Consider the following 14821-nt stretch of genomic DNA (forward strand, 5'->3'; position numbering starts at 1 on the left):
GGGCAGCACAGTGTCTTTTCCGTCCTCAGTGCTGATGTGATTGTATCAAATGGACCTTGTTCCCACAGCTCTATGACGACAGCAAGCAGCACAGCGAGGCTGGTCGTGCACAGCTGACCCACTGCATCATGCTGCAGGGTAAGGAGAGGAGCTTTGGCCATGCTTGGCGCTGCCCTGGCCAAAACCTCTCTCACAAACTTCAGGAATGGGCGTGAGGTTCTTGCTAACATAGCGTGGGATTTCCTCCCTGCAGCCCGGATCTGCCCAGAGGAAACCATCCTGTTTCTGCAGTCGCAGCTGGGCGATGACTGGGAGCCTGGATGCGTGGCAGCCCTGGGTCTGCTGGGTGCTCTGGCTCGCTCTGATGGTCAGTACCACGGGTTGATCAGTACCACGCCTTGGGACTGCCAGGGCTCCCTTCTGCCATCTGTGTTGTGGCTCCGCTCATGCTTCTGTGCATCTCTTGCAGAGCCCGTGATGACGGAGATGCTGCCCCAGGTCGTCGAGGCTGTGCAGCGTCTGTGCAGCGACCCCAGCATCCGGGTGAGCTGGTTGGGGAAAAGAAAGCGCTGTCGGGGTGGTGATGCTGCTGCCAGCACGGGCAGGGCTGGGGTGACTAGAGAGGTGCTGGGGCATTGGTCACATGGTCATGATGGCTCCTGTGGGGAGAGCAGGCAGAGTGGAGCGGGCAGGTCCCTGTGCTATGCATGGAAAGCGCACAGCTTGGTGCTAAGGCCTGGCCCTCACCTCAGTAGCTAAGGCCTCTCCACTGCTCTTGGTGTCTCTGCTCATGCCCAAAGGGCTGCCCCGATGAGCAGGTGGCTTCCCTTTGCCTTCTGACCAGGAAAATCACACCCATAATTGACCCCTTGCAGGTGAGGACGGCTATTCTGTATTTCATCAAGGATCTGCTCAGTTCGAACACCCGGATCTGCTCAGCCTGGGATGTGGTGGGGCACATCTTCAGGGAGTTCAGCCGCGCCACAGGAAGAAGGGTAAGGGCAGTGGGCAGCATCTTCCTTTGGAAGACCCGTGCTGCTCAGAGGCTGCTATACAGAAGCACCGCTGAGGCCACACCTGAGCCTCCTGAGAGGCTCCTGAGAACTGAGCATAACCAGTGTTTCAACACCACTGTCGTGCAGACAGCCGGAGACCTTTCTGCCCGGGAAGCCCAGGAAGAAGGAGCTCTCCAGGAGCTGTGCATGGACATCCTGGGATCACTGGACGTCTCTGTGAGAGGGATGTCCAAAGTAAGTCACGCTCTGCCCTGCTGCTGCTCCCTGCCTTTCCCTCACGTGTTCCTCGTCCCATTCCAGGACCCCAGGTCTCTCCTCCAATGTGCTCTGAAGCACACAGGACTCAGGGAAATTCACAGAGTCCTCTTCATCTCTGAGCAGAGGCAGGAATGCTGACCTGCTCAACTGCCCCGTTCCCTACAGCTCCTGTGGCCGCGGCTGCTGTTGTTTGTGGTGCCAGCGCAGTACACAGGCATGCTGATCCCAGTCTCCCGCTGTGTCTGTGCCCTGGCTGAGAGAGAGGAGCTGACAGGACGGCCGATAGAACATCTGGATCCCCATTTTGTCAGCTCCATGTTTCAAGGTAGGAGCAAAAACTCCCTCAGTGAGCTCTGCTGACCTGTGGTAGCACCCAGAAGGGACAGCGGAGGTGTGCGTGGCTGGGCACACAGTGTCTTGGAGTCTTACTCAGCACTTTTTTTCTCTTTGCAGGCCCACTGCTGACGCCCCAGACACTGCTGGCACGACTGCTGGTGAGTAGATGCTCCAGAGGCCGGTGCCACAAGCACCCAGGAGGAAGCAGCATGGCCATGGGCAAAGCTGTTGGCTGCTCCTTGCCTGCCAGAGCAGAGCCGAGCTGCTTCCATCCTGGGGGAAAGCCGTTGCTCTTGCTGCAGAAGTGACCCTGCTTTGTGTTGCTCTCACTCAGGTGGTGGCAGGCAGCCCTGTTGCAGGCAGCAAACTCCAAGCTGCTGCCTTACTGCTGATGAAAAACCTCCACAGCAGGTTCCACAGGGCTGTGGGGGCCATGTGGGCTACTGAGATCCCCCTGCTGCTGCAGTGTCTTGAAGGTAAAGCACTGGAGGGGAAGAAGAGGCAGAGGCAGGGAAGGGAAGGGGGGGAGTGAAAATGCAGCTCTGTAGCATGGCAGAGGGGAAGCACTGCCTGCAGGCCAGTTCTTGCTCTGCTGCTGTTCCCATTCCTGGGAGTCAGCACTGAGGCCCAGGGACCTATCCCACCAGAGATCTGCCCGTTCCAGGACGTGGATGGGCCCTTCATGTCCCCTCAGACAGCAGCCTTGGAGCACTTAGTTCCGTGTTCCTGTGGAGGCAGTGTTTGTGGGGAGGGACAGGTCATTGTGGAGGGGGTGCAGGTCCCAGCTTGGTAGTGTCAAGTGCCCAGGCCAAGCCAGGTTTGCAGCAGCTCTTCTTCTGTGCCTTGATCCTAAGTAAGGGTCTTTGTCTTCCTATTGCTGTGCAGGGAAAGATGAGAGCTTCCCGGACACTGCCGAGTTTGAGCGCCGTCTGCTAAAGGTACAGCATTGCCGGGAGGCGCGGTGCAGAGAAGTGCTTGCCTGCCCCAAGTAGCCCCGCTCCCACGTGAGCCACTGTGGGGCAGGAACAGCCTCTCAAGCGCTGCTGCGGAGCGGCCGCACGCCTTTGTGGCGCTGCCTCTTCTGCTCTGTCCCAAGCCCAGAGGGGTCTTAGGAGAAGAGGGTGGGTGGCTTTAATGGAGGGAACACTGGGGGAGCTGGGAGAGGGACTGTTCTTCCAGGCACCTCTCCCCAGAGGGCTGCAGCAACTTGGGAGCGAGGGAAGAGGCAAAGGGCAAGGGAACATTGTCTTCTCCTGTTCTCCAACAGTTCCTGAAGGCGTCGCTGGACACAATAGAGGAGAAGGCATGGATCGAGGCCCTGAGCTGTGAGCTGAGCCAGCGGCTGAGCAGCTCTGCCAGCAGCTCTGCAGAAAAGGTGAGTTCCCCCCGGCTCTACCCAGCGGTGCAGCTGCAGGTGTCCAGCTGGGGCTGGGGCTGCGGCTGGTGCTCTGCCCACGCGGGTGCAGATGCTGCTTCCCCAGTCTATGCCCCCCAGAGGGCCTTTCCCTGCAATCTGCCCGGGGATGGCTAAAGCTCGGCCCCGCAGCTGCTCTCAGCAACCGCCAGGGAGCTTGGCTCCTTCCCACCTGGCCCTCCACCAGCAGGTTAAGCTGCTGCCACATCTCAGCTTCTTCCCCTGCAGTCATTCCTGTACAAGGCTCTGGGCACGGTGCTGGGATCCTGTCAGGGAGTCCTCCACGTGCAGGAGAAGCTGCTACAGCACCTGGAGGAGGCAAATGCAGAGGAGCCACGTGAGGCCCAGGTGAGCTGTCCTCTCCTCCAGCTCCTGTGAGCATCCCTGCTCTGGCCCTGGGGCAGAGGCCTTCTCCTGGCCCTGCTCCGGGCCTTTCAACCTCTGCACTGCTGCCATTTTGCTCAGGAGCAGACCTGCAGATTCAGGCCTGTGCCAACGGCCCCTTGTTCTTTTGTGCAGGGAATCATCTCTCTTCTCAGCCATGCTGCTGAGAACAACTTCCACACAGTCCTGGCCACGCTCACCATGTTTGCGTCCAGGCTGTGCAAAGGCCGCAATGCCAGGATTTCCAGGCGCAAGAAGGTAAAGCGTTACGGGTTTCCATCTTGGCATTCTTCTGCCTTATTTTCCCTGCAGCTCCTGCCTTGGGAGCCCAGGAGCATCGCGGGGCACTGGGGGCCGTTAGCGAGTGTCTCAAGGCATTTCTTCCCACACAGATGGAGCTGGACAGCACGAGAGCTCATGCCACACGCAGCGCTCTCATGCTCGCCCACGGCAGCGTGGCACTGCGTGCCTCCAAGGAACAGCTGCTCGCCCACCTGGAGGGAGACATTGTGGGCAACGTCCTGATGCTCTACAGCTGCAGCTGCCGGGTGAGAGCTCAAAGTGTGCCAGGGTGTCAGAGCGCCCCTCTGCAGCCTCTCCACATGGGGGGATGCTGAGATGGGCCTTTCCTTTCCAAAGGTCCCTCGGGGAACTGTTTGTGCCCAGATAAAGATCCAAGCCCTTCCCTTAGCGTTGTCCCCACGTGTGTCCCTTGCAGCCCTTGTCCCTTCCCGCAGTTCAAAGAATGTTCTTCTCTCTTGCTCCTCAGGACTTGCAGAACAACCTCGCGCTGGTGCAGAGCATCACCGACTGCAGCTCTGCCTACCAAGCTGTGGGTGATTCTGCAAGCTTTAACCCCTCCTTGAAGAGCAAGCTGCTGGAGATCCTGATGGTGAGTGCCTGGAGACGGGGCTGTCTGCAGAGGAGTTCTGGGCTGCGCCACAAGGCTCGCTTCCCTGGAGGCATGCAGGTGTCCAGCAGTTACACGTCTCCAGCTGGTGGGGACCTTGGGTGCTGGCAGGCAGTGGCTGGGCAGCGGGCTGGGTGCACCAGCTGCTGCATCCTGCAGTGCTTCCACAGGAAAGTGATGGGGCTGGTGTGTGGCAGTTGTGCCTGTCTGGGGGCCGGGTGGAACAGCTCTTGTGTGCCCCTTGCCCACTTTGACACTGTCTCTCTGGGACTTGCAGGACCTGATGAAGAAGTATTACTCGGGCATGCCTGTCTCCCCAGTGCCTCTCAAGGTGGTTCTGGCCCTGGAGCAGTTGAGGTAAGGGCTGAGGTAGCAAGTCAGGATGGTGATCCCCATTTTGGGTAGCTCCTGAGGGCCTGGAGGGGCCAGGGGGGGAGGAACCACATCTACAGCAGGAGAGACGGCTGGTCTGTTGTGCCCAGCAAAGCTGAGGTTCTGGGCAGGGAGAAAGGCCCTGGTGCTCCTGTGCCCTGGCAGGGAAGAGAGGGAGAGCTGGGGTCTCCTTCCCTCCAGAGCAGGAGGTGGTTCACTGCTGCCGGGGAGGAGGTGGGCGCTGCTGGAACTGAAGGCAGTGCTCAGCAGCATGAGCTGGGTGGGGGTATTGGCTTTGTAGCTGTCAATTAGGAGAAACTCAGATGTTGTCTGAACCAGTCTGGAGAGGTAAATACCCTTTCTGATTTCTCTTCCTGTTTTCCTCCTCTCAGCAAGCTGAAGCCCTCTTCTGAAAGCAAGGACCTGCGTGAGATGTTGGTCCTGTGCTGCAAGAACATCGTGACACACCCTTCAGCAGAGATGATGCTGAAGATCAGGAAGTCACAGCAAGCAGCACAGTACCTGCAGGTAACCTGCCGTAACTTTCCCGGCCACCTCTCGGTCAGAACCCTACCTCAGCACACACAACCTCTGCTCTGGCAGCAGCCGTGATGCTACACGTCACTCCCCTCTTCTGCTTTCAGCTTCAGCAAACATCACTGAGAGCTCTGGGCCGGCTCATGGTGGTCCTGCTGGAGACAGAGCCCAGCGGTGGCTTCTTCCAGAACATAGTCCATGTGAGTATTCGTGGGGCAAGGGAGAAAGCATGGTGCCTGTCAATAGCGGGGGCAGAGATCTGGGGACTGAGAGGAGGATCAGAGGGGGAGAAATCTCCTGCTGACGTGCCAGCTCACTGCGAGCTGAAATGGGCAGAGAAATGGGCCCTGCAGGGGGAAAGCAGGAGCCAGCCCCTGGAGGCCACAGCCGAGGAAAAGCTCCTGGGTTAGGAGGCAGGCGTGTCTGCAGAGAGCGGGGCGGCAGTGCCGGTGGTCAGTGAGGCAGGAGGCCACATGGAGCAACAGGGCAGGCCTTAAGGGAAAGTGCTGGGAAAGGGGGGACAGGGAGAGGGGTGGCAGGAAGGGAAAGCAAAGACATCCTCAGTGAGACAGATGCTCTACTCCAGGTCCTGCAGAAATCCATGGTATCGAGCAACGTGTGGGAGCGCAAGAGGGCCCTGCAGACCTGCTCCCAGCTGCTGGCTGTTTGTGAAGAGCTTCAAGTGAGTAAAGAGCCCCACCGCGTGCTCCCTGCTCCCTCCCCAGTGCCCCAGAGCTTGAAGGCGAGCTCTGCCCAGCTGTGCATGCTGTGTCATGGCGTGGGGAAGGCACAGATGGGAGAAGCTGGAGAGAGCTGGGGCCGTCTACAGCTTTGTTCCTGCCTCTCACCCCTGCAGAGAAGAGATGCCTGTGAGCACTTTGGCTCCTTGGTGGGATTGCTGGCGCCTCTGACTTGTGACCCCATGCCCGCATCCCGCCAGCTGGCTGTCACCTGTCTGAGCTCCCTTCTGCGAATCCAAGGTGAGTGGAGCAGGCGTGCTCCAGCCCTCTGCCCTCCTCCGTAGCACTACCAGAGCCCCACGGGCTGGGCCCTGTTTACAGGAGGGAGAGGCACCGTGCACAGCTCTCTTCTTGTCCCCACCCTGTCCTCTGTCTTTCCCCCGTGGAATGCAGTTTCATTTCCAGAAGCATGACTTCCCTTTTCTCCCTGTGCTCTTTCCAGCCAAAGCGACCAACACAGACATCGAGACGGGTGACATCGGGGGCCTGTGCGAGGGGCTGCATGCCTGCAGCATCGCCTCTCAGCTTCAGACCACATCCAAAATGGCCATGGTATGTGGACCCAAGAAGGGGTGGTGTGATCTCTGTGTGTAGGCTTCTGCACGACCCTGTGCTGCTCCCAGCCTCTGACACTGTTTCCAAAATGAGCTGTTACCCTGAGTGCTCTTTTCCCAGTGCAAGTAGCAGGAGGCTCTGAGCTACGTCTGGCCTTCAGGCACCCAGTGCAAGGAGCTGACTCCATGATGTGCGTTTGTGTGTGTGTGTGTGCACTTGCATGCATGTGACTGTGGCTGCTGGGAGGTAGGCTTTGCATGTAAGCAAACACCATGGGTGCAGAAGTTGAGAGAAGGCTCAACCGCCTTCCGTATAAACAGCAGGGTACAGACAGCTGCAGCAGAGCAGTGATGAGATCTCTCCCGCTTCTCATTTCTCTGCAGATCGTGTGCAGGAACTTCCCCTTAGAACGCACCGTTGACTTCATGACTGCCATCAAGGAGACGATCCGGAAAGCCAACGGAGTGCGTGTGCGTGCTGCTGGGAAGTGGATGACCACCTTCCTGCAGATGCACGGGAAGGACATCAGTTGGAACGTAAGAGACTTTCCTTCACGTGTCTTGGACTTTTGCTGGCTGTTGCACTATGACTTGTGCCGTTTGCCCCTTGTGTTCAGGGCATGGAGACCAGGGTAGCTGGCATGAAATTCAGGCTTAGGACTTGGCAGCATGTCAAGGGAGCAGGCACTGCTCATGCGCTGAATGTCCGTGGTTGGGCCCTGCAGAGTGCAGGATGCAGCAAGTCATTCTTTCTCCCCTTCTTCTCTCAGGTGCCTCCGATCCTCTACATCCTGCGCAGCATCACATCGTTTGCGCAGCAGAGCACGTTCCTGCCCTTCCTGTGCCAGGCGGTGGTCATCCTCACCCGCTGTCACACTGAGGCCGTGATGAGCAACTTCTCCCGGCCGCTTGGGCCAACGGACAGGTACTGGCACTCCCGCCTTTGCTGTTGCTGCAGAGGGATGTAGGGAGGAGGCAGCTTTTCTTTTTTGTGAATAGTCTCAAGTTGCGACTCTACTTTTTCTAGTGAGACATGGAGGAGAATAAGAGAATTTTGTCTTCAGCGATGGAGCCAATAGCAAAAAGAAGAAAGGATAAGAAAGGAAGGGAGGAGAGGAAAGGAGCAGGGAAGGAAAAAGGGAATGAAAAGGGAAATTTGAAAGGAGAAAAGGAGAAAAGAAGAGAAGAGAACGAGAAAAGAGAAGATGAGCTTAAAAATTGTATTATTTATTATAAATAAATAAATATATATATATATAAAAATAGTACCTTTTTTTTTTTTAAACCAAGTCTTTATTTCAATAGCTGCTGTCTCTTCTCCATACCAGTTACAGAATCACAGTCACCAAATGTCAGGGATTGGAAGAAACCTCAAAAGCTCATGTAATCTAATTCCCCTGCTGGGAACACCTAGATTAGGTCACACACGAATGTGTCCAGGCAGGTTCTGAATGTCTCCAGAGAGGGAGACCCCACAACCTCTCTGGGCAGCCCGTTCCACTGTTCTGTTACCACCACCATGAAGTTTTTCTTCTAGCATTCATGTGGAACCTCTCATGTTCCAGCTTGTACCCATTGCCCTTATCCTGTCACTGGATGTCACTGAGAAAAGCCTGGCTCCATCCTCCTGACAGACATCACAGAATCACAGAATCACAGAATTGTAGGGGTTGGAAGGGACCTCCAGAGATCATCGAGTCCAACCCCCCTGCCAAAGCAGGTTCCCTACACCAGGTAGCACAGGTAGGCATCCAGGCAGGTCTTGAACGTCTCCAGAGAAGGAGACTCCACCACCTCCCTGGGCAGCCTGTTCCAGTGCTCCGTCACCCTCACTGTAAAGAAGTTCTTGCGCATGTTTGTGCGGAACTTCCTATGCTCCAGTTTCTGGCCGTTTCCCCTTGTCCTGTCTCCACTCACCACTGAAAAGAGTCTGGCCTTGCCATTCTGCCCCCCACACCTTAGATATTTATAGACCTGGATCAGGTCCCCTCTCAGTCTCCTTTTCTCAAGGCTGAACAGACCCAGTTCACTCAGCCTTTCCTCATAGGGGAGATGCTCCAGGCCCTTCACCATCTTCGTGGCCCTCTGCTGGACTCTTTCCAAGAGATCCCTGTCTTTTTTGTACTGGGGAGCCCAGAACTGGACGCAGTACTCCAGATGAGGTCTTACCAGGGCAGAGTAGAGGGGGAGGATCACCTCCTTTGACCTGCTGGCCACGCTCTTTTTAATGCACCCCAGTAAGCCATTGGCCTTTTTGGCCACAAGGGCACACTGCTGGCTCATGGCCAACCTGTCGTCCACCAGGACACCCAGGTCACTTTCCGCAGAGCTCCCCTCCAGCAGGTCATCCCCCAACCTGTACTGGTGCATGGAATTATTCCTCCCCAGATGCAAGACTCTACACTTGCTTTTGTTAAACCTCATCCGGTTTCTTTCTGCCCAGCTCTCCAGCCTATCCAGGTCTTGCTGAATGGCAGCACAGCCTTCAGGCGTGTCAGCCAATCCTCCCAACTTTGTATCATCGGCAAACTTGCTGAGGGTGGCCACTATCCCCTCATCAAGGTCATTGATGAAGATGTTGAACAAGACCGGACCTAGCACAGACCCCTGAGGAACACCGCTAGTTACAGGCCTCCAACCGGACTCTGCACCACCAACAACGACCCTCTGTGCTCTGCCAGTCAGCCAGTTCTCAACCCAACATCCTTTACATATTTATAAGCGTTCATTAGGTCACCTCTCAGTCTCCTCCAAGCCAAAGCTTCCTCAGACTTTCCTCGTAAGGGAGATGCTCTGGTCCCTTCATCATCTTTGTGGCTCTGTGCTGGACTCTCTCAAGCAGTTCCCTGTCCTTCTTGAACAGAGGGGCCCAGAACTGGACACAATACTCCAGATGCGGTCTCACCAGGGCAGAGTAGAGAAGCAGGATAACCTCTTTTGACCTCCTAACCATGCCCCTTCTAGTATGTCCCAGGGTGCCATTGGCCTTCTTGGCCACAAGGGCAGAGTGCTGGCTCATGGTCACCCTGCTGTCCCCCAGGACCCACAGGTCCCTTTCCCCTACGCTGCTCTCCAACAGGTCAGTCCCTAACCTATACTGGTATGTGGGGTCGTTCTTGCCCAGATACAAGTCCCTACGCTTGCCCTTGTTGTATTTCATTCAAGTTCTCCCCACCCAACTCTCCGCCTGTCCAGGTGTCGCTGGGTGGCAGCACAGCCTTCAGGCATGTCAGCCACTCCTCCCAGTTCTGTGGCATCAGCAAGCCTGCTCACAGTGCGCTTTACTGCCTCATCCAAGACACTGATGAGTATGTTGAATAGTACGGGTCCCAGTACTGACCCTTGAGGGACTCCACAAGATACAGGCCTCCAACTTGACTCACTCTGTTCCACTGACCACAACTCTCTGGCTTGTTTCCTTCAGCTGGTTCAAGTCCACGTCACTACTCAGTTGTCAAGACCACGCTTCCTCAGTTTAGCATTTAGTATTTATCATGAGTATTGTAGTGCCTTATTAGCTCACTCTGCGTGTATATCTGTGATAAATACAGGAGCACTTTGGTCTTACATGGTCTTTCGTGGACTCCTTATTTTACCGTAGAGTTTCTGAGTTCTGTTAGGCCTGGGCTTTGGCCTTGCAAGTAGCAACAAGCCTGGCTGAAGCTGCCCTGCTGGCGCCCAGCCACCTCCATCCTGGCTTCAGGATGCGTCTCTTAGCTCCACGTTCCATCTTGCCAGGCTCTCACTGAATGCACACTTTGCTTTGTTTTATTTTCTGCCCCTGCCGACAGGCACGGCTTAGGCAAAACACTTGAGTATTTTGTCTTGAAGTATTTACTTCCTCAGAAGCCTCCAGCCTGGCACCCAGTCAGATTCCCAAAATAAGCCAGTAAGGACTTAAGTAAACTGCTTGCAGGTGTTGCCCAGCTGCTTCATTGTGAAGAGCCCTTGAACTTTGCACAGGCCCTTCAAGCCAGAAAAGGATGGCCAGGACCTGCCCTGCTGCCTACTCATCCTGATGGGCTGCTCCTGCCCCCAGGCTGGGATGGGGCTGCCCAGCCCTCCTCCTCCAGCTGCCTGCTGCTGCCTTTTTTCCACTCACAGTTGGCACTCTGAGATCATCTTTAACACTGCTGTTTATGAGATACTTGGCCATCTCCCCCACCGCAGACAATGGAAGAGGAAAATGAAGCAATTGGCAGCAGCCAGCCAAATGGCTCCCTCCAGAAGTTGTCTGAAGCAGAGGAAGGGGGCCCACGGAGAGACCTGGGGAGTCCTGTCCCCATCCAGATCAAGGGGCCTGGCAAGAAGGCAGTTTCATCCCCTGACTGAGCAAAAGCCAGATAACCAGGTTAGAACCTGGTTATAGATAACCAGGTTATCTCCACCATGTGTAGATGATGGAGAGAGAGTTTAACACCAGGTTTCTGCTGTCTGTAATATGCATACATCTGGACACAGACCTATGCTCCACCAGCAATGTGCTGGTAGCCCTACTTACCCCCAGGCTTTGCTCCCACAAGCCAACCCTGTCCCCCACTACCACTAACAGCAGAGCAATTTAAATCCAGGCCACAGGCAGAGCTGTCAGCTGCTGCAGCTGGGCTGGAAATCTGCTCCTGCTGGTGTTCGCCATAGGGAATTAGGCCCAGGGAACAGCACTGGGAGGTCAGTCTCCAAATCCAGTGTTTAAAGGGAGCTTTTTTTACACTCATTTTCACACATGCCTATTTGTGTGCCTTCATGCCATTGCAGAGCTCACCTGGCTGCATTTCCACATGCAAATAATTGATATACGTGTTTTCTGTGCTTGTGTATGCACGTGCATACATACACACTGATGGGAGGAGAGGCGTTGCATTAAGCTGACTGCATCTATGTTTGAAGCAGATTTGATAATGACCCTAAATATGGACCCAAGTGTTTCTTCTGCTGCTAACTGACCTAATGGATTTCATATTTGTAACTAGGCAGTGGTTAGTATTGTGAGTTTCTTTCTGTTTGCTGCAATAGAAAAACAGGAAATACTGGGATACTGGATATAAGGAAAAGATCTTTAACAGTGAGGGTGGGAAGGCACTGGAACAGGTTGCCCAGAGATGTGGTCCCTGGAGACTTTCAAGGTGAGGCTGGATCAGGCCCTGGGCAACCTGATGTAGCTGTGGTGCCCCTGTTCATTGAAGGGGACTTGGACTAGATGGCCTTTAAAGGTCTCTTCCAACTCTAAGGATTCTGTGATTCTATAACAAATACCATATTTGCACATGGAAACTGCCATGAAATAGTCCCCCAGGCAATTGCCAGTAGTGGGTTACTAATAGACTGGAGCAGTTGCACTCTAATTTATGATGGCACATTCTGGGGCAGTAATCCATAGTGACTATACACACAACTTGTGTGCATACACAACAAAGTGCTATATATGCATATTAATTTATTTTAATAGCAACAGTATTCTGGATCCTCAATCAAAAAGCATAGTGTTTGTTGTCAGAAATGAAAGCATGTATTTGCAGAAGGGGAGAAAAAGACCCAGAACAATAACTGAGACAACAGATTAGTGCTTTAGGGGAACACATCTGTCATCTCCAGGTATGCATCTTGCTGCTGTACAGACCTCTTCCTATTCAAAAGTGCATCCCTGCAGTGTGCGTTCATGCTCCACTTTATCTATTTGTCCGTTTGTGCCCTCCTCCCCTCTTTCCTCTTGCTGTTCCTTTTCCCCCTCACTTCCTTCCCCCTGTGATGCCACCCAGCCGCTCCGCTACACTTAGCACATGAGAAATCTGGGAGCGGATGCCTCAGCTCTTCAATGAGATCAACAGGCACAGTGGGGAAAATGGCCACTGAAAAATAATAAAAAATGGGCATTTTACAGCCCTTGAACTGGGACTATTCTGGAGCACTAAATGGTCTTAATAAGTAAATAAAATGCAAGCTATTTATTAGAGAAGTCAGAATGGCACCTTTGTATCTGTTTCTGTCTCATGAGGAAAAAGATATAATTAGGTAGATTTTTTTTTAATTAAAAACCCACTTAATTTGGAATCACTCCAGCCTGCTGAATAAGTGTGTATCTAAGTGAACTTATAAATACATTTTCTGTACCAGATAGAAAAAAACCTTGGAGGGAGCCTCCCTGGTTCATTGTATGGGCGCGCATTGGGACAGCTTTAAAAACATTTTAGTGCAGTTGATGGACCATGACCTCTTAGTATCAGTCAAATGCAGATTTATTTTCTAGGAGATATGCTATTTGAAGTTTGTTTGAGCCAAGTTAGAGAAGTCTGCCATAGAATTTTTTCAGGATCAGTCCAAGGTACTCTCCAGCTCATGCCAAGCGACACAGGAAAATAACCACTATTGTATGCTCTGTGGCTTCATTGTCTAGTCTTAAGATGGAGGAAAAAGGCAAGGCATGCCAACTGCTTGCCAGTGTGATGGAAAAACTGAGTTTATACAGCTCAAGAGCAACTAAATAAGTATGCTGTAGTCACAAACTATGATGAGATGGACAAGGAACTTGATGTCACTGACAGCTGCCCAAGTGTCAGCCTACAGGGGACTTAACAGGTCTTCTGCTACCTTTCCATGCAATCAGACCTCAGAAGGACACAATCATTCTAGGCACTTTCTATTATCCTCATTTCTCTCAGGAAAGCTGTCAGCAGCCAGTGTTGGTTGTTTTTGTTTTTTTTTTGTTGCTGTTTTTTTTTAATAGCACTCAAAGCACAGTAATTTGTTCATATTGTAGAGCATTTTATTAATGTTGCAGCAGTGGTAGCGATCCAGGTATTTGGAATGGTGCAATAAAAATACAAATTTGAAAGAGAGAAGGACATTGTGGAATCAGGAGATAAACTCTTGCCCAGTTACCAATGTACTAATTTTGGAGGGGAAAAATGTGCCTTCAGTTTAAGTCAAGGGACATTTCGGGGACAGAGAGGTGGAAATCACTTTCTAGTGAATTGTTTCATTTGCAAAGGGCACTATCACCTGGTCTTAAGTCCCCATTCCAGCTTGGTTTCCTGCTCCTGCATCTGCTTCATTACCCCTTTTCCTCATTGAAGAGATGGGTATTTTGTGCTCTGCTGAACTGGTAAAGGACAAGACACGACTCATCACGACTGAGCAGATTTTGCCTCTTCTTCTCATTGCTCAGCTTTGCTGTGAAGGAGTGTTATACCAAGAGCTGTTGACATTAAATCTGAACACTTTTTGCTGACCATTGCACAGTGCATGGGTGACTGAAGCAAACTCGTAACCACGGATTTCAAGAGTAAGCTTTAGGGAAACCCCTCCTTTGATCAAGAAAGGTGACTGCACATTCTGCATCCAATTCAAGCATGTTGAAGGAGATTTACCAAGATAGCACTGAGGAGCCACATTTTCAAGTGTATAGCACCTATGGATCAAATGAGATTTTTCTCCTAGATCTCAGCTCCCAGGGGTGCATCTGAGCAAATAACACAAATGCTTTCAGTAGCGCAGGCAATCCCTCTTTCGTGATTTAACCTTCCATTTTAACAACACATATTTATTGTCCAAAAAACACCAAAGAGGGAAGACTGCCTGAACAGCCTTGACTCATGGCTGGAAAAATGTGCAAAAGGCTTAGAAACTAACAAACAAGGGGGAAAAAGGAACCTCCCACCTCTGCTTTGAACAAGGTGGCAGCATCATGAACAAGACACCGTCCAGGAAGAAGGAGCTCTCCAGGAGCTGTGCATGGACATCCTGGGATCACTGGACGTCTCTGTGAGAGGGATGTGTTTCACTAAATGTCAGGGATTGGAAGGGAACTTGAAAGATCATCCAGTCCAATCCCCCTGCCTTAGCAGGAACACCTAGATTAGGTCACACACGAATGTGTCCTGGTGGGTTCTGAATGTCTCCAGAGAGGGAGACCCCACAACCTCTCTGGGCAGCCCGTTCTGCTGTTCTGTTACATTCACCATAAAGAAGATTTTTCTCTATTATTAATGTATTCATTTTTGATCAGATGCGGTGGAGTCTCCTTAACATCTCTGACACGTGCCCCCAGTAGACAGCAAAGCTCTCTGGAGAGGTTGTCGGGCAGCAGATGGGGGCCTCAGTGCCTCCCGGCATGGAGTCCCCAGTCACTAAGACAACGCCGGGCAACGGTGCCCAGCAGCTGCTCCCTGGCAGGGGCTCTCCATCACCTGCTGAGGTGATTCCCTGCATCAGCATGGAACAGGAACCCCAGAGCCGATTGCATCACACAAGCGCGCTGTGTTTGAGGGCCTGCAGGGTTGCCCTGGGGACCTGTCTGGCCCCCA

The 14821-nt window shown here is 53.1% G+C and overlaps 2 protein-coding genes across 2 annotated transcripts in view; one reads left to right on the forward strand and one right to left on the reverse strand.

Moving 5' to 3' along the window:
- Positions 1–14821, reverse strand: part of LOC125688601 (uncharacterized) — a 209733-nt gene that overhangs the window by 128517 nt on the left and 66395 nt on the right. The gene's annotated exons all lie outside the window — the stretch shown is intronic.
- LOC125698038 (uncharacterized) overlaps positions 1–14821 on the forward strand; it is a 31525-nt gene that overhangs the window by 2840 nt on the left and 13864 nt on the right. The window contains exons 9-30 of the mRNA XM_048955921.1: positions 69–138; positions 254–367; positions 470–543; positions 876–995; positions 1143–1250; positions 1440–1599; positions 1728–1768; positions 1945–2086; positions 2496–2548; positions 2878–2985; positions 3253–3372; positions 3544–3666; positions 3801–3956; positions 4178–4300; positions 4596–4675; positions 5083–5218; positions 5335–5427; positions 5823–5909; positions 6084–6207; positions 6410–6519; positions 6906–7058; positions 7292–7446. Of these exons, the coding sequence (XP_048811878.1) occupies positions 69–138; positions 254–367; positions 470–543; positions 876–995; positions 1143–1250; positions 1440–1599; positions 1728–1768; positions 1945–2086; positions 2496–2548; positions 2878–2985; positions 3253–3372; positions 3544–3666; positions 3801–3956; positions 4178–4300; positions 4596–4675; positions 5083–5218; positions 5335–5427; positions 5823–5909; positions 6084–6207; positions 6410–6519; positions 6906–7058; positions 7292–7446 (2450 nt within the window). The remainder of the gene's footprint in view (positions 1–68; positions 139–253; positions 368–469; positions 544–875; positions 996–1142; positions 1251–1439; positions 1600–1727; positions 1769–1944; positions 2087–2495; positions 2549–2877; positions 2986–3252; positions 3373–3543; positions 3667–3800; positions 3957–4177; positions 4301–4595; positions 4676–5082; positions 5219–5334; positions 5428–5822; positions 5910–6083; positions 6208–6409; positions 6520–6905; positions 7059–7291; positions 7447–14821) is intronic.

Source organism: Lagopus muta, chromosome 1 (genome assembly GCF_023343835.1).
Source record: "Lagopus muta isolate bLagMut1 chromosome 1, bLagMut1 primary, whole genome shotgun sequence".
NCBI classification, from domain to species: domain Eukaryota; kingdom Metazoa; phylum Chordata; class Aves; order Galliformes; family Phasianidae; genus Lagopus; species Lagopus muta.